This window comes from Mycteria americana, chromosome 19, assembly GCF_035582795.1.
Source record: "Mycteria americana isolate JAX WOST 10 ecotype Jacksonville Zoo and Gardens chromosome 19, USCA_MyAme_1.0, whole genome shotgun sequence".
Taxonomy (NCBI): domain Eukaryota; kingdom Metazoa; phylum Chordata; class Aves; order Ciconiiformes; family Ciconiidae; genus Mycteria; species Mycteria americana.
The window spans coordinates 1,871,516-1,890,411 of record NC_134383.1 but is presented as its reverse complement, the minus strand read 5'-3'; the positions used below and the strand labels follow the sequence as shown (position 1 = coordinate 1,890,411).

At 42.8% G+C, this 18,896-nt stretch overlaps 1 protein-coding gene across 4 annotated transcripts in view; it reads left to right on the top strand.

Moving 5' to 3' along the window:
• The window catches only part of NCAM1 (neural cell adhesion molecule 1), a 158,627-nt gene that overhangs the window by 86,605 nt on the left and 53,126 nt on the right, over positions 1–18,896 (top strand). For all 4 annotated transcript variants that reach the window (XM_075521323.1, XM_075521324.1, XM_075521326.1 and 1 more), the window contains exons 2-8: positions 7,955–8,029; positions 9,535–9,750; positions 10,502–10,645; positions 11,528–11,665; positions 12,167–12,284; positions 14,878–15,047; positions 15,919–16,061. In XM_075521323.1, the coding sequence (XP_075377438.1) occupies positions 7,955–8,029; positions 9,535–9,750; positions 10,502–10,645; positions 11,528–11,665; positions 12,167–12,284; positions 14,878–15,047; positions 15,919–16,061 (1,004 nt within the window). The remainder of the gene's footprint in view (positions 1–7,954; positions 8,030–9,534; positions 9,751–10,501; positions 10,646–11,527; positions 11,666–12,166; positions 12,285–14,877; positions 15,048–15,918; positions 16,062–18,896) is intronic.

Sequence of the window (18,896 nt, the reverse complement as noted above, 5' to 3'; positions counted from 1 at the left end):
TGAGCCTAGTGATTTTTCACTGACAGTGGGTTCGCTGGTAGGATAGGACTTGGAGGAGGAACAATATTATTCATTATTTGAAATATTAACTGACAACATGTTTTCACCTGACATTTATCAGGATGCTTAGAAACTCTTGAAGTAGAAGAGGAAGAGCATTTAGGAACCTAGCCAGCTGTTACACTGAGGGCAAAATAGTTTCTGTACTGTTAAGCAGTTGTGTATCTGCAGACAAGAGAAAAGACCAGAAGATTGTACTGGCTTTAGTGGTTCACGTACTGTGCTGCAGAATGACATTGAAACATAGGGGCAGTCTAAATGTCTGATGCACAAAAATGCATGTGGGCAGTGAGGTATGTAATAGCAGCCACTGATCATGGTGTCTGGTTTTCTAATGAAATGATAGAGGGCAGGCAGTGGTTGTGCTTGCTTTGGTCTTGTTTTGCAGAAGTTCAGAGCAGCCAGTAGCAGCTGTGAAGAGGGTAGGCAAGTAATTTTTCAGGTTCTGGACATTAAGAGAATTATTTGTGCCACTTAAGGTCTTGAGCAATTAAGAAGAGGAGGAAGCTTCTCTTATCTCCCCAACCTTAAAAGCTAATCATTCTTCTGGCCAGATGGATAATTTGGAGATTGCAGTGCATATTTATATCTTACCTGTCACTTCTTAGATGCCTCTTTGATTTATAAGAGCTGTTTTCTAAGTATGCTGTTGCCAGTGCGTAATTCTTGGGGACCTGGAAAGCACTGGCTGTATTTGAGTGTATTCAGCAAAGTATAGGGGTTTGGCCTTTCCTAAAGATGGCTAATATAGGAAAAGTACATAGCTTGAGATGTGATGTGTACAGTACACATGGGCACAGCAGTCTGTTTCAAGGAATCAATATATATTATATTGACATTCTTAAACTTAGACGCAGCAGTGCTGGAGATGACTTGAAGTGGGTCAACGGCCTTGAATGTGTCAGATATGCTTCCCCTTCCAGTTTTATAAACAAAACCAGAGTTTGAGCCAGGTCTTCTGAATTCTGATAATCTTCACCTTATTGCCATGGTCTGAGCACATTAGTCTTCCACGTTTGTCTTTGCTGTTGCATTTGTGACATGGAGAAGATGCTTCTACCGTTTACTATAGCTGGGGACTAGTCGTTGACTGAAAGCGACTTGTCCAGTGCCACACAGGGAGTCTGTGGAAGGACAGGCTGTCCAAGATAAATCCTGAAAGCCTAGGCTAGTGCCATAACTGCAGGATCATGCATTCTCCCAGAATAAAGCCATCCTATGTGCCTCTCTGGCTCAGTGTTGTCTATTGTGAATAGTTCATTTGCTTTTACTTCTATGATCTGTATGGTTATGTATCCTTATTCTTAGCCATATGCTTCACATCATGAAGCCTGGTACCACGTATGAGAAGTCCCTCCTGTCTTGACTAAAGAAATGTGAATCTTTTCAGCAACATGTTTCTTCTAGGTAGCTAAACAGATACTCCTTCCTGTAAGAGCTACTTGTGTATGGAAGGTGTTTTCCAACCTAAATGATTCTAGGAAAGGAAGCCCTGTTGTGCTTCAGCACTGCTGTGTCACTGCAAATTAGGGAACTCCTCAGTTATGTGACTTGTGCCTTTGAATGAAGATTGAGTTTATGGAGTTGCTAATGTTGTAGCAAGCTTGGACAGAGCAACTTGGAGAAAAATAATGATGATGCCTGTCAAGATACTTTGTGATCTTAATGTCCTAAATTACAAAGAGGCTGAGACAAATGCACAGATAATTCTATATAAGGCTCTGCAAGAGTGCTCTTGATAGGATGGATGGGTTGCTAAAGAAAATCTGCTATGCTTATCCCTCTACGTTTAGAGAGTAATGAAAGTATTGGATACCATTTTGGAAGCTGCTGCTGCTAAGGATCCCTCATTTCTGTCAGCTTAGCAGTAGGATCTAAGTGTAGCTTTGTGTTGGTGCGGAACACCCTCATAGTATCAGTATGTACATTTAAAGCTGTGCCTGTGTGTGTTTTCAGATACACCCATTATAGGTATGCAGAGCATATAAACTCTGTGAAATGTTCCTGTTGGGTTGAAAGGGAGTTAAGAGTTAAAGAGGAAGTATTCTTTGCTTGGATGGGAGCTCTGTAATTCACCTTCTGTACAGGACACTAAATGAACAGAACAGATAAGAGCAGCAGATACCCTCAAAAGTAGAGCATACAATATTAACTCCAATCTGCCATTCCAGAGCCAGCCTAGCACAGTTACTGATATTCTGCACTATTTCCCAAACCAGCTTAATACTATAGCACCGCCTGCCAGTGACTGTCACCTCATCACTGTTTAATAGCAGCGTTCAACAAGACACTGACATTTTAAAAGACCAAATCAGTGCTTCTGACAGCAGCAGTTTGTTGAATGACACTGGCCTTATGCAGTTTTTCTGGGGTAAGGTAAATCAAGTGTAAAGGGCGTAGATTCATGTGTGTCAGCGCTCCCTCCCTCTTAGAATAAGCATTTGAGGGGAGGCCTTTTTTTGTTTGTTTTTACAGCTTGTGCTTTGAGGGAAGTAAATGAATGCTAGAGGAGAGATGAAAGCAGGGAGAGCATCTTAAAATCGAAGTACACAGGTTGTCCCAGCAGTATGATAGTGACCCAGAACCATAGACATGTGAGTGAAGTACCATTGGGATAAGAGCTTGTAGCATGTCATCTGCCACACGGGTATCTATGTGCATCTTCTAAATCAGTCCCGTTTCCTAATGTGCAGTAGATTGCCAAGTTCTGTTGGTTTTCTTCAAACAGTGTGACCCAAATACTGTATATCGCTGAGCCCCTTGAAAAGATGTGCTTGAGGGGCATTCCTATTGTTTTGTATGCCGAACAGAGATAACGTGTTTTAAATATGATGAAAGAGTATGTAATGGTGCATATGGATTGCTAATGGATGAACAAGGCAGTAATGAAGTTACCATGTGTAGTACGGGGGCAGCAATCACACCGCTTTTCTGCTTGTATCAGAGGCTTGTGTGATGTAACCTGCTCAAGTCAGCTCATGAAGTCTGGTTAGCAGGAAGTGTCTAACAATGAGAAGATTTCTCAGGTTAGCATTTTCTTGTAAAAGGGATTAACTAGGCTTTAAGCTGCCAGTGATGCAGATACAATGCTATATGTTTCAGCAGTCTCCTTCAAGAAAAGTCACAAGATACACAGTGTGCATCTGACTTACCTGATCCTCTCTCAGGGTACTTCGGTATCTTCTTCTTGGTATTAGATTAAAGAAACTGAAGTAAAGCATGAAGTAGATTTGTTAATACTGTGTCTCTGGTTCCTACTACTCATGAGGTCACAGTTTTTGTGTCATGGTAATTGGTAGGTTTGAGAAGTGCATTTTCAGTGTCAGTAATAATATGAGGAGGTTTTCTCTCTGCCTCCCTTGTGTCGTGGTTGAAAGGACTGTGCTGACATCCAGGGGGACTACTGGTGAAGGAATTGCTGCCCCTCTGCATAACCTTTCCAGAAATTCTATTACTTAGGCCAGTAATTAGGAGATTTAATTATAACTTTGCAGCTGGTGGAGCAGAGGGAGCACTGACTGAATGAGGCATAACCAAGGATGTCCTTCCCTCTCTCATTTCTAAGACTCCAAAAAGTTTTGCCTTCCTGTGTCCCACGGGTGGTTTCTAGATTTCATTCTCTCGAAAACCTGCCCATCACTTAAATGCACAGGAGTTGAGCCCTTAGAAAAAAAATAAGGGAAAATCTTGAGAGCTGGACATTGTTGTCTGGACTCGGATCTCTTGCCTGGCCCTTTAGGCTGTATTTACAGTAAGCTGTTTGTATGATTTCCTCCTATTCTTTGCATCTACTGTGGCACAGACATACATAAAAAAGATGTAAGGTAGAGCGCAGATGCTGAATTCTGGGGTGATGAAAAGTTCAATGCTTTACACAGAGCCTTTTTTCTCATTTCTAGCTGTAACAGAAAGCACCTGAGAATGGAATGGAAGGCATTAATAACCCCAGCCTTTGCCACTGCCTTCCCAGCATGCAGCAACTCTCAAAAGTGTGGAAGAGGTCCATTGGTATATTTATATAGCATAGTGTGGCAAAAAAATGAAAGAAAGAAAAAAAAAAAAAGAGGTATGAATTTATATTAGATCTTCATATTATATGAATTTATATTGATCAATTAGCTCAGAGCTGTTTTACCAGCACCCCACTATTTGCTAGTGGTGCTTCGCTGAGTAGAAGGTAAGTTGATGACTAGTCTAAACGCTCTTGCTTGGGCTGGGCTGGTTTTCCAAGGCAGTGCTGTGGGGGAGTTCAATCACAACTTCATTGTGGTCCCAGTTGATAAAAAGTGCAGGGCTCAGAAAAGTGTCTTGGACAGGCCAAGAGGGGCTGTAATAAGCCCCTTGCTTTTACTCAAGAGATTAAGGGATACTTCAATGTCCCCTCCTTCTGAAAGCCTCTTGGCTAGGCAAGACATACAGCCATACATACAAATGTTAGCCAGAACTAAACACACAGTACTCGCAAGCTCTGGTTTCAATTGAATCTTGGCTGGGTTGTTTCTGTTTACTGCTGTATCCCAGTCTTTTGAGATGGAATACTAGCATTTATCAGTCTAGCCTGCTAAAATCTGGTAAGAGTAAAACTAGAAAAGTGGCATGGACCTTGCACTATTATTATCCTTTGCAGAGCTCCACTGGCTCCGATTAATTGCTTCCAGTTTACTTATGAAGAGAAATGCTGTGTCAGAATGGTTGTTGGCTAAAGAAATGTGCTCAGACACCTTATCAGAAAATCTACTACTTAGGTCCTTTTTTAATGATGGCAGGCAGTGCTCCTTCATTCTGTGTGTAGCTATATACTTAATGTCTAACCCCCACAGTCCATATGTCTGTTTCCCAAGTACTGTAAGGAATGTTGCCATTGGCACATACAAACAGGTTTTCATTTCTGAAGCAGTGCATATTTCTTAAAAACCCAGGCATGTTTGGCAGCTGAAAGTAATGCCTCTGTGGTCTGGAGGTAAAATTAGCTGGTCTGGGAGAAGGGTTTTCATGCAGTACAGCATGAAAACACGGAGAGTGACAGACGAAGCATTTGCAGTAAAGTTGCTGAGAAGTGCTCTGGCTACATGGGGTAGAGGAATAGCTGGATTAAGATGATGGTTTTCTGCAAGCTAATGGCTGCAGTTTCAAAATGAAACCTATTCATTTTGGCATCTTGAAATTCATACTTGACCTGGACTTGTTAGGCCACAGAGCTGCTGCAGCATTAAGCTATAGCTGGAGGAAAGCCAGAATCCAATTACATTTTCTGCCTAATGGGTCATAATTTATGCTATGAAGAAGGCAGTGATGTTGCTGGGGGAAAAGGGCATTGCGCATGCTTGGATATACATTGTGAAAGGCCGATTGTAAATGAACATGGGAGGTATGCTTTCCTCTCTCACTTGTTTAGTACCAATGTAATTCAAATCAGAAAATAAGTAGTCATACTGGACTATACACAACACAGGCCAGAAACCTGGTTAGCTTTTGTCTTGGCTGTCTAACTTGCGTTGCTGTGATTGTTGATTCTCCCCTTATTGTACTAAAACAGGATTGTTTTAATAAATTCAGCATCTTTGACTTTATGCTTTTGGTTTCTGGTGGCACTTCCGAAATGGTATGTTCCTTCTCCTTCATCCATTAAATGCTAATCAGTTTCACTTTCATAAACAAATAAGGGAAAAAAAAAATGTTTTTTTCAGTAGTGGGACTCCAAATGTAGGCTCCTAAGCTGTGCTTAGGTATTGAGGTAGGAGATTTGCCCTATTTCTTAGAGAGCTGCTCAGAGAGGTTCATTATTCTTGAAAGCCCAACTTTTAATTTAGATATCTAAATACAGATTCAAAAACTTAACTTTGGACTTCTGTTGTCAATGTTGGCCTTTCTTTTTTACTTTCTGAGTGAAGGGGCAAAGGCTTTTACAGCAGCAATTAGTGGAGCCTCTGAACTTTAACAAACATTTAACTATTCACCCAGGAGCTCTAAATGTGCCTTAATAAATGGTGCTTGGTTCTGTAAATTTAATTTCTAAACAGGAGCTATCACTCACATACCAAAGACAAGATCATAAAAGACAATTTAATTGATAATTCGAGAACACTGTAAAAAGGTCCCATTATTAAAAAGTGCCTGTCTTTTGCTGATGCCCCAGCTTCTGGAGTGTTCGTATTGGAAACTACTGTAATGTCATTCTGGAGTATTTGCATCACTGCACATTGCTGCAGCTGCTGCCCAAAGACATTAATCGAGCTTGTAATATTGTCTATGCTCAAATCTGGTTCCACTGTAATGCAGAAGGATAAATGTTTTAGATAGTACTGCAAAGCAGAAATCTGATCTGGAGGAATTTGGAGGTCTGGATTTGAGACATTTAAGATCTCTTTGTAGTACCTTTGCACTCATTCCGTACAGCAGAGCCCTTCCTAGGGAGAGCACCGAAGAGCACCCCAGAATATGATTCCAAATGTAAAATTCAGATGTTGGAAAGATTTGTAGAAAAACAACAACAAAAATGAGCCTATAGAAGTAGGCTATTTAGTCCTTGCTGCACTGAATCTAATAAATCTTTAGCCTTTTCTTATATTTGGCTCTTTGTACTGGCAGTTCTGTTTGGGATTGAATTATATTAAAGTAGTATAGTTGAGAGAAATTAGGTCACCCAGAAATAAAACAGACTGAATGCAGGAGCTAGAAGGGCAACGTGTACTTCATTGAAAAGTACAAGGAAGGTGAGAGACAAGACGTGTGAGTTAAATAAAGATGTCCAAAGGGAGATTGAAAATGTCTGAGAATAATTTTGATTTCTTTCAGCAACAGTATCCTCAAATATTCTCTCTGGAATTAATATCTAACTTGGATTATTGTAAATGATTCCTTTGAAGCTGTGCTGGATTCAGTTCTAAGAAGCACAGAAGGTACAATATCTTTCACTGACTCCATGCTTCCTCAATTCCAGAGAAGCATGTAATAGATGCTTCACTCAGGTCCATGGAACATCTGTGCCATCTCTGCTGTCAAAACACCTTCAGTATCTTATTTAAAAATAAAATAAACTAAACAAAAAAATAAAGAAAACAACTACTAAAAACCGCTAACATAAAAGCCGAAGCACTGATGATACTCCATAAGAAGACAGTGGAAGAGACCAAAGTATTGCTAATATTTTCATCTCTGCAGTATGAGGTGAAATGCGCCTGGGTGAACTTGGAAGCAAGTCTCAGCCAGTACTGTGAAGGCAGAAATCACAAACCGTCAATAGTCCTTGTTAGTATATACTGGAGGAAATTTCCTTCCTAATCCAGGTATGCTCTGCCATAAACATCTCCGATTTGCTGGCTGTTTGGACTAGGTTTCTGACTGGAAGATCAGAGTAGGAGATCAAGGAAGATCAAGGACCCAGAGTATGCCAGTGACTCCCACTCTGCATTTGTAATGGTTGGTAACTGGGGCTTGTATGAATACAGAGCAACAAGAAGTCTCTAGAGCAAAGATAATATGTATTTGCTGCCAGGATGGGCCTTTAAGCCAGTTCCAGTTTGAATTCAGAGGAGTCCTTACAGACTGCTTGATGTTCTGGTGTGCACACCAAGTGCGCTCCCTAGTATTGCAGTGCGGTAGAGATTTGAACATAAATCAGCCCTTTCTGTATCATTCCATGTGGTTTTATAAAGGGCTGGAAGCGACTCTGAATGTTAGCAACTTCTTTTGGGCTGAAGCAGGGGTCCATGGCACTGTATGTTCAGATAAATACTGATAAAGAGCAACGCTTATGAAGCCAAAAACGCTCCACCCTATGCTCTTCCGTTGCATGAGTAAAGGAGCCACGGGGATTGGAAGGCTGGCAAAGCTTTTTTTGCTGAAGACCACTCCTATTGTCTAACCATCTTCTGCGTGCTCATTTCTTTTCCAGCCTCTCTACAAGTGGACATTGTTCCAAGCCAGGGGGAGATCAGCGTTGGAGAATCTAAGTTCTTCTTATGTCAAGGTGAGTGATGGCTTATGGCGTCAGTTGTCTCCATCTGGGTTTGCTGGGAAGGTCAATCAATGTATTAACTCTGGGATAAAAGCTCCAGTGCCAGGTCTAGCTGCGAGATCTCTTGCTCTTTCTTTCTCATATGCCCTTATGGTTTATAAGAGTGAGTAGCAAAGGCAACACATGCTGGAAACAATAAATGCATTCTCCCTTGAGAGCTGGCAACAGAAAGCAGCTCTAGCAAACGGATTTTAAAATTAAAAAACAGGTACTGAAGTGTTGTCTCTAAGCTTGAGCAATAGCCACAACAATGGCACCTTGCATCGTTCCACAGCTCTTTGATCTTTTTAATTTAGAATTAAGCCTGTTGTTTTTCCAAACTATTTCTCTAATAAACTGCTAACAGCAGTAATGGGAGTGCTAGGTAGCTTGAGAGTTGTTACCTCTGCAACTAAGGATTTTATTGCTGCTGAGAACCTGCATTTCTTGTGACACAATTTACTCTTTGTTCAGGCCACCAACTGCCCCAGCCTGTTCTCCTGCACAATGTGGTGCAGTGCTGACACAATCCATGTGCCCCAAAGAGTGGGTCCTACAATTGTATGGCATTTTCTAAATTAGCATCCACGTGTCCTCTTCCGAGGTTCTCCTGAAAGCAGCTGGCCTGGTTTCTGATGGGAGGAATTGGTGTGTTGGAGCACTGACATGATAGCATCCTGAAGCATGACACAGAGCAAATAGGTGCTATAGTGAGCTCTGGGAGCAAAATGCCATCAGAGGACCACAGTTCCTCAGGAGCATACTGACTGGGACAAGTAATGAGGCCATCTGATCCAGGAGTGCTTAACTGCAAAGTAATTTGTTAATGCCAGTGCTTTAAAAACGAAAGTGTACTCTGAGCAAGTGCTGTTGTTATGATATTTGCATTCAGAAAACTGTGGGATCAGTTAAAGCCCCTCCAGTAACAGGAGTTTGTCCCAAATAACAAAACCACACTGAGGAATGCAGAGATGTGAGCTGCAAGAAAGACAGCCTGTAACCCCTTAATAACAATTCTGATTTACACTGGATGCAGCAGGAAGTTTAAGCTGATCAATGCCAGAACTGCTGCTACAGCAATGTCACCATTTTGGTATGCAAAGTAGCCCAACCTGCAAATACGGGTGTTTATTGAAAATATGATGGAGCTGAAGCAGGAAGAGATTTTTATTTCTCAGGCTGATCTGCGTAGTGGAAGGACTGGGACATGGGATCCCAGGATGCATAGAAGGCCATTCTGGGCTAAAATGAGTGTACCCCTTTAGATTATAAAACCAACCTAATATCGTTTTTGCAGGACAGCAGCTGACCATTCACAATGCTGTGAGAGAGAATTTTCTTTGCTTGCTTCTTAGGTACCAGAAGCCCTTCCCCTTGGTCAGTCTTCCACACAGTGCTACTGGTTGTATTTAATTCCCTCTGTGCAGATTTTTTGGGAACTCATTTCAATTTGCTCTGTTTTCTTTTATTGTCCCTAGTGGCAGGGGAGGCCAAATACAAAGACATTTCCTGGTTTTCCCCTAATGGTGAGAAGCTGACGACGAACCAACAGCGCATCTCAGTGGTGCGAAACGATGACTTCTCCACCCTCACCATCTACAACGCCAACATTGATGATGCTGGCATCTATAAATGTGTTGTCAGTAGCGCGGAGGAGGGAGATGCCGAGGCCACCGTCAATGTGAAAATTTTCCGTAAGAGAGCGGCTCCGAAGCTATTTTCTGGTCTACCTTGCACATGTATGAGGCAAGATTAGGGAGGCAACCATTTTACCTTCCTAGAAAAGGTTATTTTTGAAGGGGAAGAAAGAGGCTGAAAAGAAAGAGGATGTTAAGATGCAGCCTTCTCCTTTGTTGGTTTTGAGGTGAAAGTGGGAACTAGGACCTTGGCCTGTCAGGGCATTACCAGCATGTCTACTGCTTAAATTTGTCTGAAAGACAGGAGAGCAAGGGGTAGAAGGAGAAGATTCTAGTGCATCATAAATGTCTGGGAGGAGTAAGCAGAGAGAGCAGCTTTTGTGGATGACAGATGTGCTATGAGATAAGACTAGTCTTCAGTAAAGAGGATGACACATTCAGAAAGGTTATAATAAGCCATCAGCATGGTGTCGAACAGAGCCATGATAGCAGCTCCTCCCCTTCCTGCCAGGAAGCTGAGCAGTTCCAAGTTCACATTTTCTCTTTGCAGTGTGGACAAATCGGTGAGCTGGGTGGAGTATTCATTTGGCCCACTGATATGCCTGGGAGGCAGGGCTGGAAAATGGGGTTCCTGTATTGCAGTGCAGTGCATTGAGTCAGGCACACCTTTATCCTCCCCTTGGCAACATGAGGATTTCTAGAGAACACGTCTTCTGGGGTTTCTTTGCTTTCCTCAGGCTTTAGTCAGGAGCACAGCTTGAGGTGTGCTGAGAAAGCTGCAGTGACTTTCTCCTTCCATTGTTTTCAGAAAAGCTGATGTTCAAGAATGCTCCCACTCCTCAGGAATTCAAGGAAGGGGATGATGCTGTGATTGTGTGTGATGTGGTCAGCTCGCTGCCTCCTACCATCATCTGGAAGCACAAAGGCAGGGATGTTATCCTAAAAAAAGACGGTAAGGCACAAGAGGTGTCTTTGTGCTTGTCCATTCAGGGGTCAAATGTACATCTCCCATCAGGGCTCAAATCAGGCTCATACAAGGGGTTCAGGAGAACAAAATGGTGGTGGTCACAAGGGAGGAGAGAAGCAATTTGTACCTAACACTAGGTCTTAGGATGTGAATTTAGTTATTCAAGGTGCTGTAGTTTGGCAATGGCAGGACAACAATGTTCCCACAGAAATGGCCGGCCATCAGGCTTTGACACTGGTATAGGCCAAGGAATGCTAGAAAAAAAATTCAGATAAAAGAAATGCCATCAGACAGAAAAGCTGCATGTTGTGACATTCTCCAGTCTTCCTAAAGAAAAGGGGCTAAAAGCTCCTTGCAAGAACCTTTCCCTTTCTTTCAAACTGCTGCAGACTGTCATGCCCAGAGGGGCATTTTACTGGCAGAGGGGACTCCAGAGCCCTGACTCCAAATGAGTATTCATGCTTCAGCTGTGGCTTGAATGTGTTTCTCATGTCTGCTTGTTGCAGGCATAAGGGAACTGTAATAAGACTTGAACTCTGCTGCCCTTGGGCAAGAGGGGCAAGTTTTAAATTGCTTGTTGTCTGATACTAATTACATGTAAATGTGTTTGTGTATATTTATCTGTTTATCTCTGTGTGTACTTATGGTATAAAGCACCAGAGCAGTTTGGCTGCTGCCCACATCTGGTTTCTTTCTTGGCAATGTCAGATCCAGGTACAGCAGCATCTCTGTTTAATGATGGGAAGGGAAATTTTATTACACTAAGCCTTGTCTCAACCCGAAGGGGCAAGGAGAGGAGAAGAACCTGTTACCTGCAGTGAGCTTTCCTGAGGATCCTAGGATGAACCTTCCTTTTGTCTTTTCTAGTTCGATTTATAGTCCTGTCCAACAACTACCTGCAGATCCGTGGAATCAAGAAAACAGATGAAGGGACATACCGCTGTGAGGGCCGGATCTTGGCTCGTGGGGAGATCAACTTCAAAGATATTCAGGTCATCGTAAATGGTGAGCAGCTTAGAGTAAGGCTAGTATGGGGGCAGGGTATGTAGCACCTGCACTCCAGGCTGCTGATGGAAATGTTACTTTAGATTCACACTCATGATTTACCACCAGCTAATCTTTCTCTGCTGTGTCAAATAAAAATGTCCATGAAATTGACTGAGTGTTTACCAGATGTTTACAGGAAATTATCATGTCAAGAGAAACCTTAAGTGTCTCATGACTTAGAGTGAGGTATTGATCTTGTTGGGACTCACAAGTGGTTTTGTCCACAATACTGATTTTCTGTGCGTCTCCCCACCCCCTGCCCTTCCTTCCCTGTGCTGATTGCTTTAGAGAGCTCATGCATCAAACCTGTTGATTGAAACCGGCAGGTGATGGCATAAGGGTTTGAATTACTAGTGACATTTGTGGGTATTGCAGAGATTTTCAGTGAGCCTTTCAGGGCTCACTCTTGCTCACATATTCTGTCCTTTCTAACTTTAATGTGGATTCCTTCTCTTCTAGTACCTCCTTCTGTGCGCGCTAGGCAGAGTACTATGAACGCCACTGCCAACCTCAGCCAGTCTGTCACCTTAGCATGTGATGCTGATGGTTTTCCTGAGCCAACCATGACGTGGACAAAGTAAGATGCTGTGTGCAATGTCCTGATTGTGTGTGAGCATGGACGTTTTCAACAAGGCTGGAGGGAAAGCAAAATTTTAACTGGAATAAGATTAATTCATTTTTCTCACAAGAGAAAGAATGGCCTCATAATGGAATTGCAGTTAGCTTCTTTTGTGGGTTAACTCCAGTAGGCAGCTAAGCACCACACAGCCACTCGCTACACGTCCCCCGAGTGGGATGGAGAAGAGAATCAGAAGCATAAAATCCAGAAACTCGTTGGTTGAGATAAAGACAGTTTAATAGATAAAGCAAAAGCTGTGCATGCAAGCAAAGCAAAATGAGGAATTAATTCACTACTTCCCATTGGCAGGCAGGTGTTCAGCCAGGTCAGCTGTCCCAGCTGTGTCCCCTCCCAACTTCTTGCGCACCCCCAGCCCACTCACTGGCAGGGCAGTGTGAGAAACAGAAAACCCTTTGATATTGTGTGTATGCTGTTCAGCAATAGCTAAAACATCATTGTGTTATCAATGCTGTTTTAGTCGCAAATCCAAAACATAGCACCATATGAGCTACTATGAAGAAAATTAACTCTATCCCAGCTAAAACCAGTACAGCTTCCTGGAATAACAAGAATAACAGTAAAAATAGCAATTTTTCACTGTCCCATTGCATCCTTTGTCAAGCTGCAAATAGAGATGAAGCTTCATGCTGACCAGACCTGTCCTGTGGGTCAGTTTATTATCATCTGTTGCACTGGTGGGGAAACTTAGGCAAAAGTGGATGCTGTAACTTGCATTTGTCATTGTTGCGTTAAGAGTTACTGTCGTGTAGGAGTCTGAGGAGTGGCTGAGGGTGGGGGGGAACCCTCCTGTTGAGTCACGAGGTTCAGACGGGACCCCCTTGCTTTCTAAACTCCTTCTCAGAGAGGAGTCTAGGTGTGGCTAAGTCCAGTCTTAGTCTCAGACTTGGTCAACGGTTTGTTTTCGAGGGACTGTGTATGCAGCCACTCATCAGAGTCAACGTTTGCCTGTCAGAGCCCTCTCAGGGCTTTCACTGAAACAGCTTTGCAAAGTCAATTAAGGCGACAGCGTTATTTGACAACATTATAAGTGCAGTCGTGTTCAGCGTACTGAACTTCACGATTACGGATTCACAAATAATGCGATGCACCCCCAGTGTTGCATGAACTGTTGTGGCCACACTTAAAAGAGTCTGGTTGTGTTCAATGCGAACTACCATGACTAGATTAATGAAGAGTGCAGTTTATTAGAGCAACAGACACACAGGTTCTTTGGATTACCGGTGATAAATTCACTGTCTGCAAAGCACGTGCAAATACCAAGAGTGTGAGTAACACTGCCGGCTACAAACGCGTTAAAAGATAATAAAGCAACTCTGTAGAGATTTCTAAGTTTCCCTGGGAGGCACTTGGTATAACCAAGCACTTGGTATAACCAAGGTATACCCAAAGGTGTCCCGATGGGGGGGAAGAGAGGCTCAGCCCGTCAACTGATCCCAGAGGTCAGAGTGGTACATGATGGTGTCTTCCCTAACATTCTCTCTCTCTTAAGCCATTTTATACTATCTGTCACCTTTCAGGTGGAGCTTGAGTGACTCTAGTCATACATACCTTTGTTTAGGATTGGTGTAAAGTTTTCTCGCTTTGCTTTTAAAGGTATAAGCTAGGAAAATTCAAAGCGCAAGCTCAGTAAGGGGTGGTCACACCTTGGAGGCGGGTAGCTTTTGGGATGGAGGTGTTTTTTGGTATTATAATGATGTTATAATGAGCAAAGTTCACCAAAAGGACAGCATTTTGTCAAAAACGTGGCAGGCTGTTGGCCCAGGGTAGCAAATATGCAGCTTATCAGTCCCATAATGCCTTTAAGTTCCCATATAATCGCAGAGCCTGGCCACGGTATCTCCACACCACTCCACCCTCTGGGCAGTACCTCTTAGAGTCAGCACACCAAGTTCCCTGGCGTTACCAACATCTAAGGTTGCAGGCCTAGGGAACTTCCATGGAATGGATTCCTTGCATGTCGGCCGCATTCCACCTGGGAAGCTTCTTCAATGCTGTGCCTTACCTAAAAGTGTGAATATAAGTTTAATTTCTAAGTCACCTCCAGCAATTATTCCACAGTCATGCCAGGAGATCTGCATCTAAAGTCTTTCTCTTCATTTCGTCAGGTCTAAATTTCACTGTCAGGCAGTGATACAGCTTTCAGGTATACTGTTCTTGAAACTGTGTAGCCTTTGGTAAATGTTATAAGGACAAGTTGTAATGTTGAGAAAGCTGACGACAACTTGGAATACTGCCTTGATACGGAAGGACAGAAGCCACCTTCAGTGGTGTTTATAGCTCTTGCATATAGGCTATGATGTGTGTCAGGAGGTGAAAGGTTCAGCTGCCAAGAGCCCTGAGGGAGGAGGGATTAGGAACAGATCAAAATGTAAGCTTTGTAGCCCACAGGGAAAGGAAAAGGTGGTGGTCCCTCTCAACCTGAGGAGTTTCAGTGTAGTAATGCAGTTCTAGCATTAACAACAAGCCGAAGACAAATAGCCTTTGATTGCTTCTCCTCCCCAACACAGCCAGTGTGCTTTGTGCCCTGCAGGGATGGAGAGCCAATAGAACAGGCCGATGATGAAGAGAAATACAGTTTTAACTACGATGGGTCCGAGCTCATCATCAAGAAGGTGGATAAGAGTGACGAAGCAGAATACATCTGCATCGCTGAGAACAAGGCTGGCGAGCAGGATGCCACCATTCATCTCAAAGTCTTTGGTAAACATGCTCTTACCGTCCCACCTTTCCAATCCAGTTGGCTATTGGTAGCTCATTAGTGCAAGCTGGAAGTAACCTACTTATCCCAGTTAATGCCTGATGTGGCTTATCCAGAGCCGCTTCTTTCCCAAGTAATGCTGTGCACCTCTGCCATCATGGTAGGCAAAACAGATTCTGTGTAATTGTCTGAAACAGATGCCAACTCCATTCTGCTTCCTCTCTGATAAAAGAAATTCAGTCCTGTGCAGGGGGTGGTGTGAGATTCACATGCCAATTGAAATATCTTCCAGGCCCAGAGGGCTGAATCCCAATCCAACCCAAGCTGCTATTAAAAGGGCTTTAGCACTTCAGTGGGACTTACTATAACCTGGACAGGGAGGTGAACTCCACCCCACTGCTATGTGAATGACCTCAAGCTTGCAGGAATGCATCAGCAGCTTTCCTACCTCTCGTGAATCTGGGAGTGTTAAGGAATATAATTTTCCCTGTCCCATCCCTCTGCAGCCACTTGACAAAGCTGCTTATCAAAAGGCTAATTTGGGGCAGAGAAAGTAGACAGCAAGGTGGAAGACTTAACTGATAATTCCAGGGACTGATCATTTGTACACTATTAAGTGGGTTCTACTTCAGATATACCCTCTTCTAGTCCTCTCTTACAAGCCTCAACTGTAAGCATGTGTAGAAAAGGCCTTCTAGTCTACAAGAAGGTATCCTCTTCTCAAATGTCACTCTGCTCCCTTCCCCACATGGCAGTAAACTTGTGCCAATTCAAAAGCCTTTTTTCCCCAATGTTGCTTGTTTCAAACATGGCTGTTGACAGGCAAGCTTCATCCTGAGCACCAACTAAATGAAGGTTGCTTTTTCTTTTCAGCAAAACCCAAAATCACCTATGTGGAGAATAAAACAGCCATGGAGCTGGAGGATCAGATTACACTGACCTGTGAGGCATCTGGGGACCCAATCCCTTCCATCACTTGGAGAACTTCCACCCGGAACATCAGCAATGAAGAGAAGGTATAACCCTTCCCAAAACCATGGCCTCATTTGCTGGGATCAGTGCAGCTTGTATTTGCCTGTCTCTGCTGATCCAGAATGCATGACAGTCACATGCAGATGCACATGGAAATCATGGTGATTCCCCTCTCTGTAGTGAGAACACATGTGGTCCTGCACAGACTATCTGCTAAAGGGTTGGCTCCACAGCTGAAGTAATGCCATAGGTGTCCTTTTGTACAAAGAGCCACCTCAGTTTATAACAACTGAGGGTATGCTTTTTAACTCCTGTTAGTATCGCTCTGAGTTGAGTTAACTTGAAAAGCAGTAGTCCCTGGACCCTTTCCAGAGGAGTTTCCAAAGGGACCTACAGTTGCAGGAAGCTTGTGAAAGGGTTTTTCCCTTCTGTTTCCAAGCTGAGAGGTGGGATTGAGCACCCTGATTCCAGTGTTGTGCATGCTGTTGTCATGATGATGATATCATCTGGGAGGGTGGCAGGCAGAGAGGTGTGGGGTATTATCTCTCAAAGATGCAGTGGACCAAAATGAGCCTGTTAATTCCTTCTTGCCCTTCTGTATTGTATTCTAATACTGCATGTACCTGAAGCACAAAAGCCTGGCTGCCTTTGTGTTCACCTGTTTTGTTGATCACTTCAATACCATTTTGTTCTTAAAAGGCAAAAATAATTAGCAGTTTTTCTTTTAAAAAAGAGTGCTGGGTTTTTTTTATTGTCCACAATTCTCCTTAACTAGACAAGATTAGGATGTGCTGTATTACTGTAGATATTTCATAATAGCTGCAATAAGGTGATCAGGAGGCATAGTTTAGAGCCAAAGAAAGCCTAGACAAAAGTTGGAGTAAGGAGTTGTTGCTTATTAATGATCTTCTAATAACAGGATGCTTCAAGGCTGAGCAAACTTGGGCATACCAGGGGTTCTGACTCAATATGAAGGCAGAAGTTGATAGACTATGAAAGTCTTAATGCAACAGAGGTATCCACTGTCAGTCATCCACACAGCTGCCATTCTGCACTATAGCTTCCTAAATGAGCTTTTTTAATTGCCTCCATGATGTCACCACCTCTTCACCATGTTGTTAATGTGTAACTTATTAATAAGGGTGCCAAAGCTTTCCAGCCTTAATTCTTTCTTAATGTCTTTTGGATTTGAGGGCTAGTGTAAATCCCTGCAATGTTTAGAGAGAGATTTCCATTGCCTTCAAAGGCTGTTGGCTTGGCCTGTCGCTACAGCATGACTGGGGGACCTGTTTTGACAGGGTAAGGTTATTCATGGTCTTGTCTCTGTCTAGGAGAGCGGTGGGAGGAGCTAAGTGCTCTAGTTCTTCTAGCACTAGAGTTTGGATCACAGCCATGGAAAAGAGCTGTGACAGGGAGAAAAATATGAAAACTGAAATAACACTAAATCAAGTAGAAGTCGGTAGGAGAGCCTGTTTACAGAGAGTCCCATCTGCCCAGCCCAATTAAACTAACAAGATCTCAGTGGCAAAACTGCTAACCATTTTTGAGACTCTCATATATCCTGTTTGATGCTGTTAAGTTGGTGATCAATATTAGGGAAAATGTTAATACCCTGATAGTTTCTTATATAGATGGGGGAAAATCAAAGGTTTGAGGTACTACTGTGTGTCTCATGTACTGGTTCAAAACTTCAGGGCAAAGACTTGTTTTAATCATATACCATGCACTTTCTAGGTAGGATTTTTGTGTGTGTGTTTTGTTTTGTTTTTTACTTTTTCCCATTCTCTATCTTGTGCTGTACATTTAAGTGAATGGTACAGATGTCCAGAAAATGCTCAGGTCAAAATAGCTCTGATAAACGTTCTATTACATGTACAACCAAATGCGTATATTCAGTTTACTATCCACTTAACCGTCTCTGGGATAGCACAGGCAAATGGATGGTCTTTGTGGGATGAACAGTACTATTTTTAAAATTATCAAGCCCTACTTTTGAATATGCTTTAGATACTTGGATGCATCTGTCTTGCTACATGTTGTTTACTTTTGTAATCATACTTCAGTCCAGATTTTTAAAGGTCTAGAGGTGCCTTAACTCCCATGAGCATTTGGTACTTCAGAAAAACCTACCCAAACCCCCAAACAAACAAATGAAAAAACCCTCTCTGGCTTAGAGGTTCCCCCCCCCCCCTCAGTCTTTGTCCAAGAACAGAGACAGTCTGATGTGTGGACAAGGGGCAGGGGGTGCTATAGCCCAAACAGCTAGGTTGACAATGTCACAACTATTTCAACATTCCCACACTTCCCTGAGAGACCTGTTGATATCCTAGCATGCATAGCAAAAGATTCTCCTCTCTATGGTTATGCCTACATAACGTGGCACCCCTTGGACAAACAATCTTTTGCTTTGAGGATGGTCTGCAAAGGTAAGTGGTTGTGACTGTGCTCTAGCAGAATCAGATGATTGGCAACTGTATACCAACACAGATGAGCAGACCAAACTTTCAGATACTGGCATGGTGGAAGCTTCCTCTTACTAGTAAGCTGGCAGCTTGCATTCTTCTGCCCTGCAGAGAGTGCAAGTAAAAAAAAAAAAAAATTTGCTTATGTGGTTTACTTTGGTTGTGAATGTAGGAACATGCTACTTAGGAGAAACTTTTGCCCTGTTAGTCTGATATTCCTGTCTATCACCACTGCAGAACATAGCAAGAATGAACAGGCCTGGAAAGTCATCAGCATGATGATTTGAAATGGTTTGGCTTTATCTTCCCTTGAGTATTTATTGCTGTGCCATTGTAGGGAGGAGGAATGCTTTCTCTTTGAATGATACTAGATGTAAAGCTGATCAAGCCAGTATGCCATATTCCTCATCACCTTTC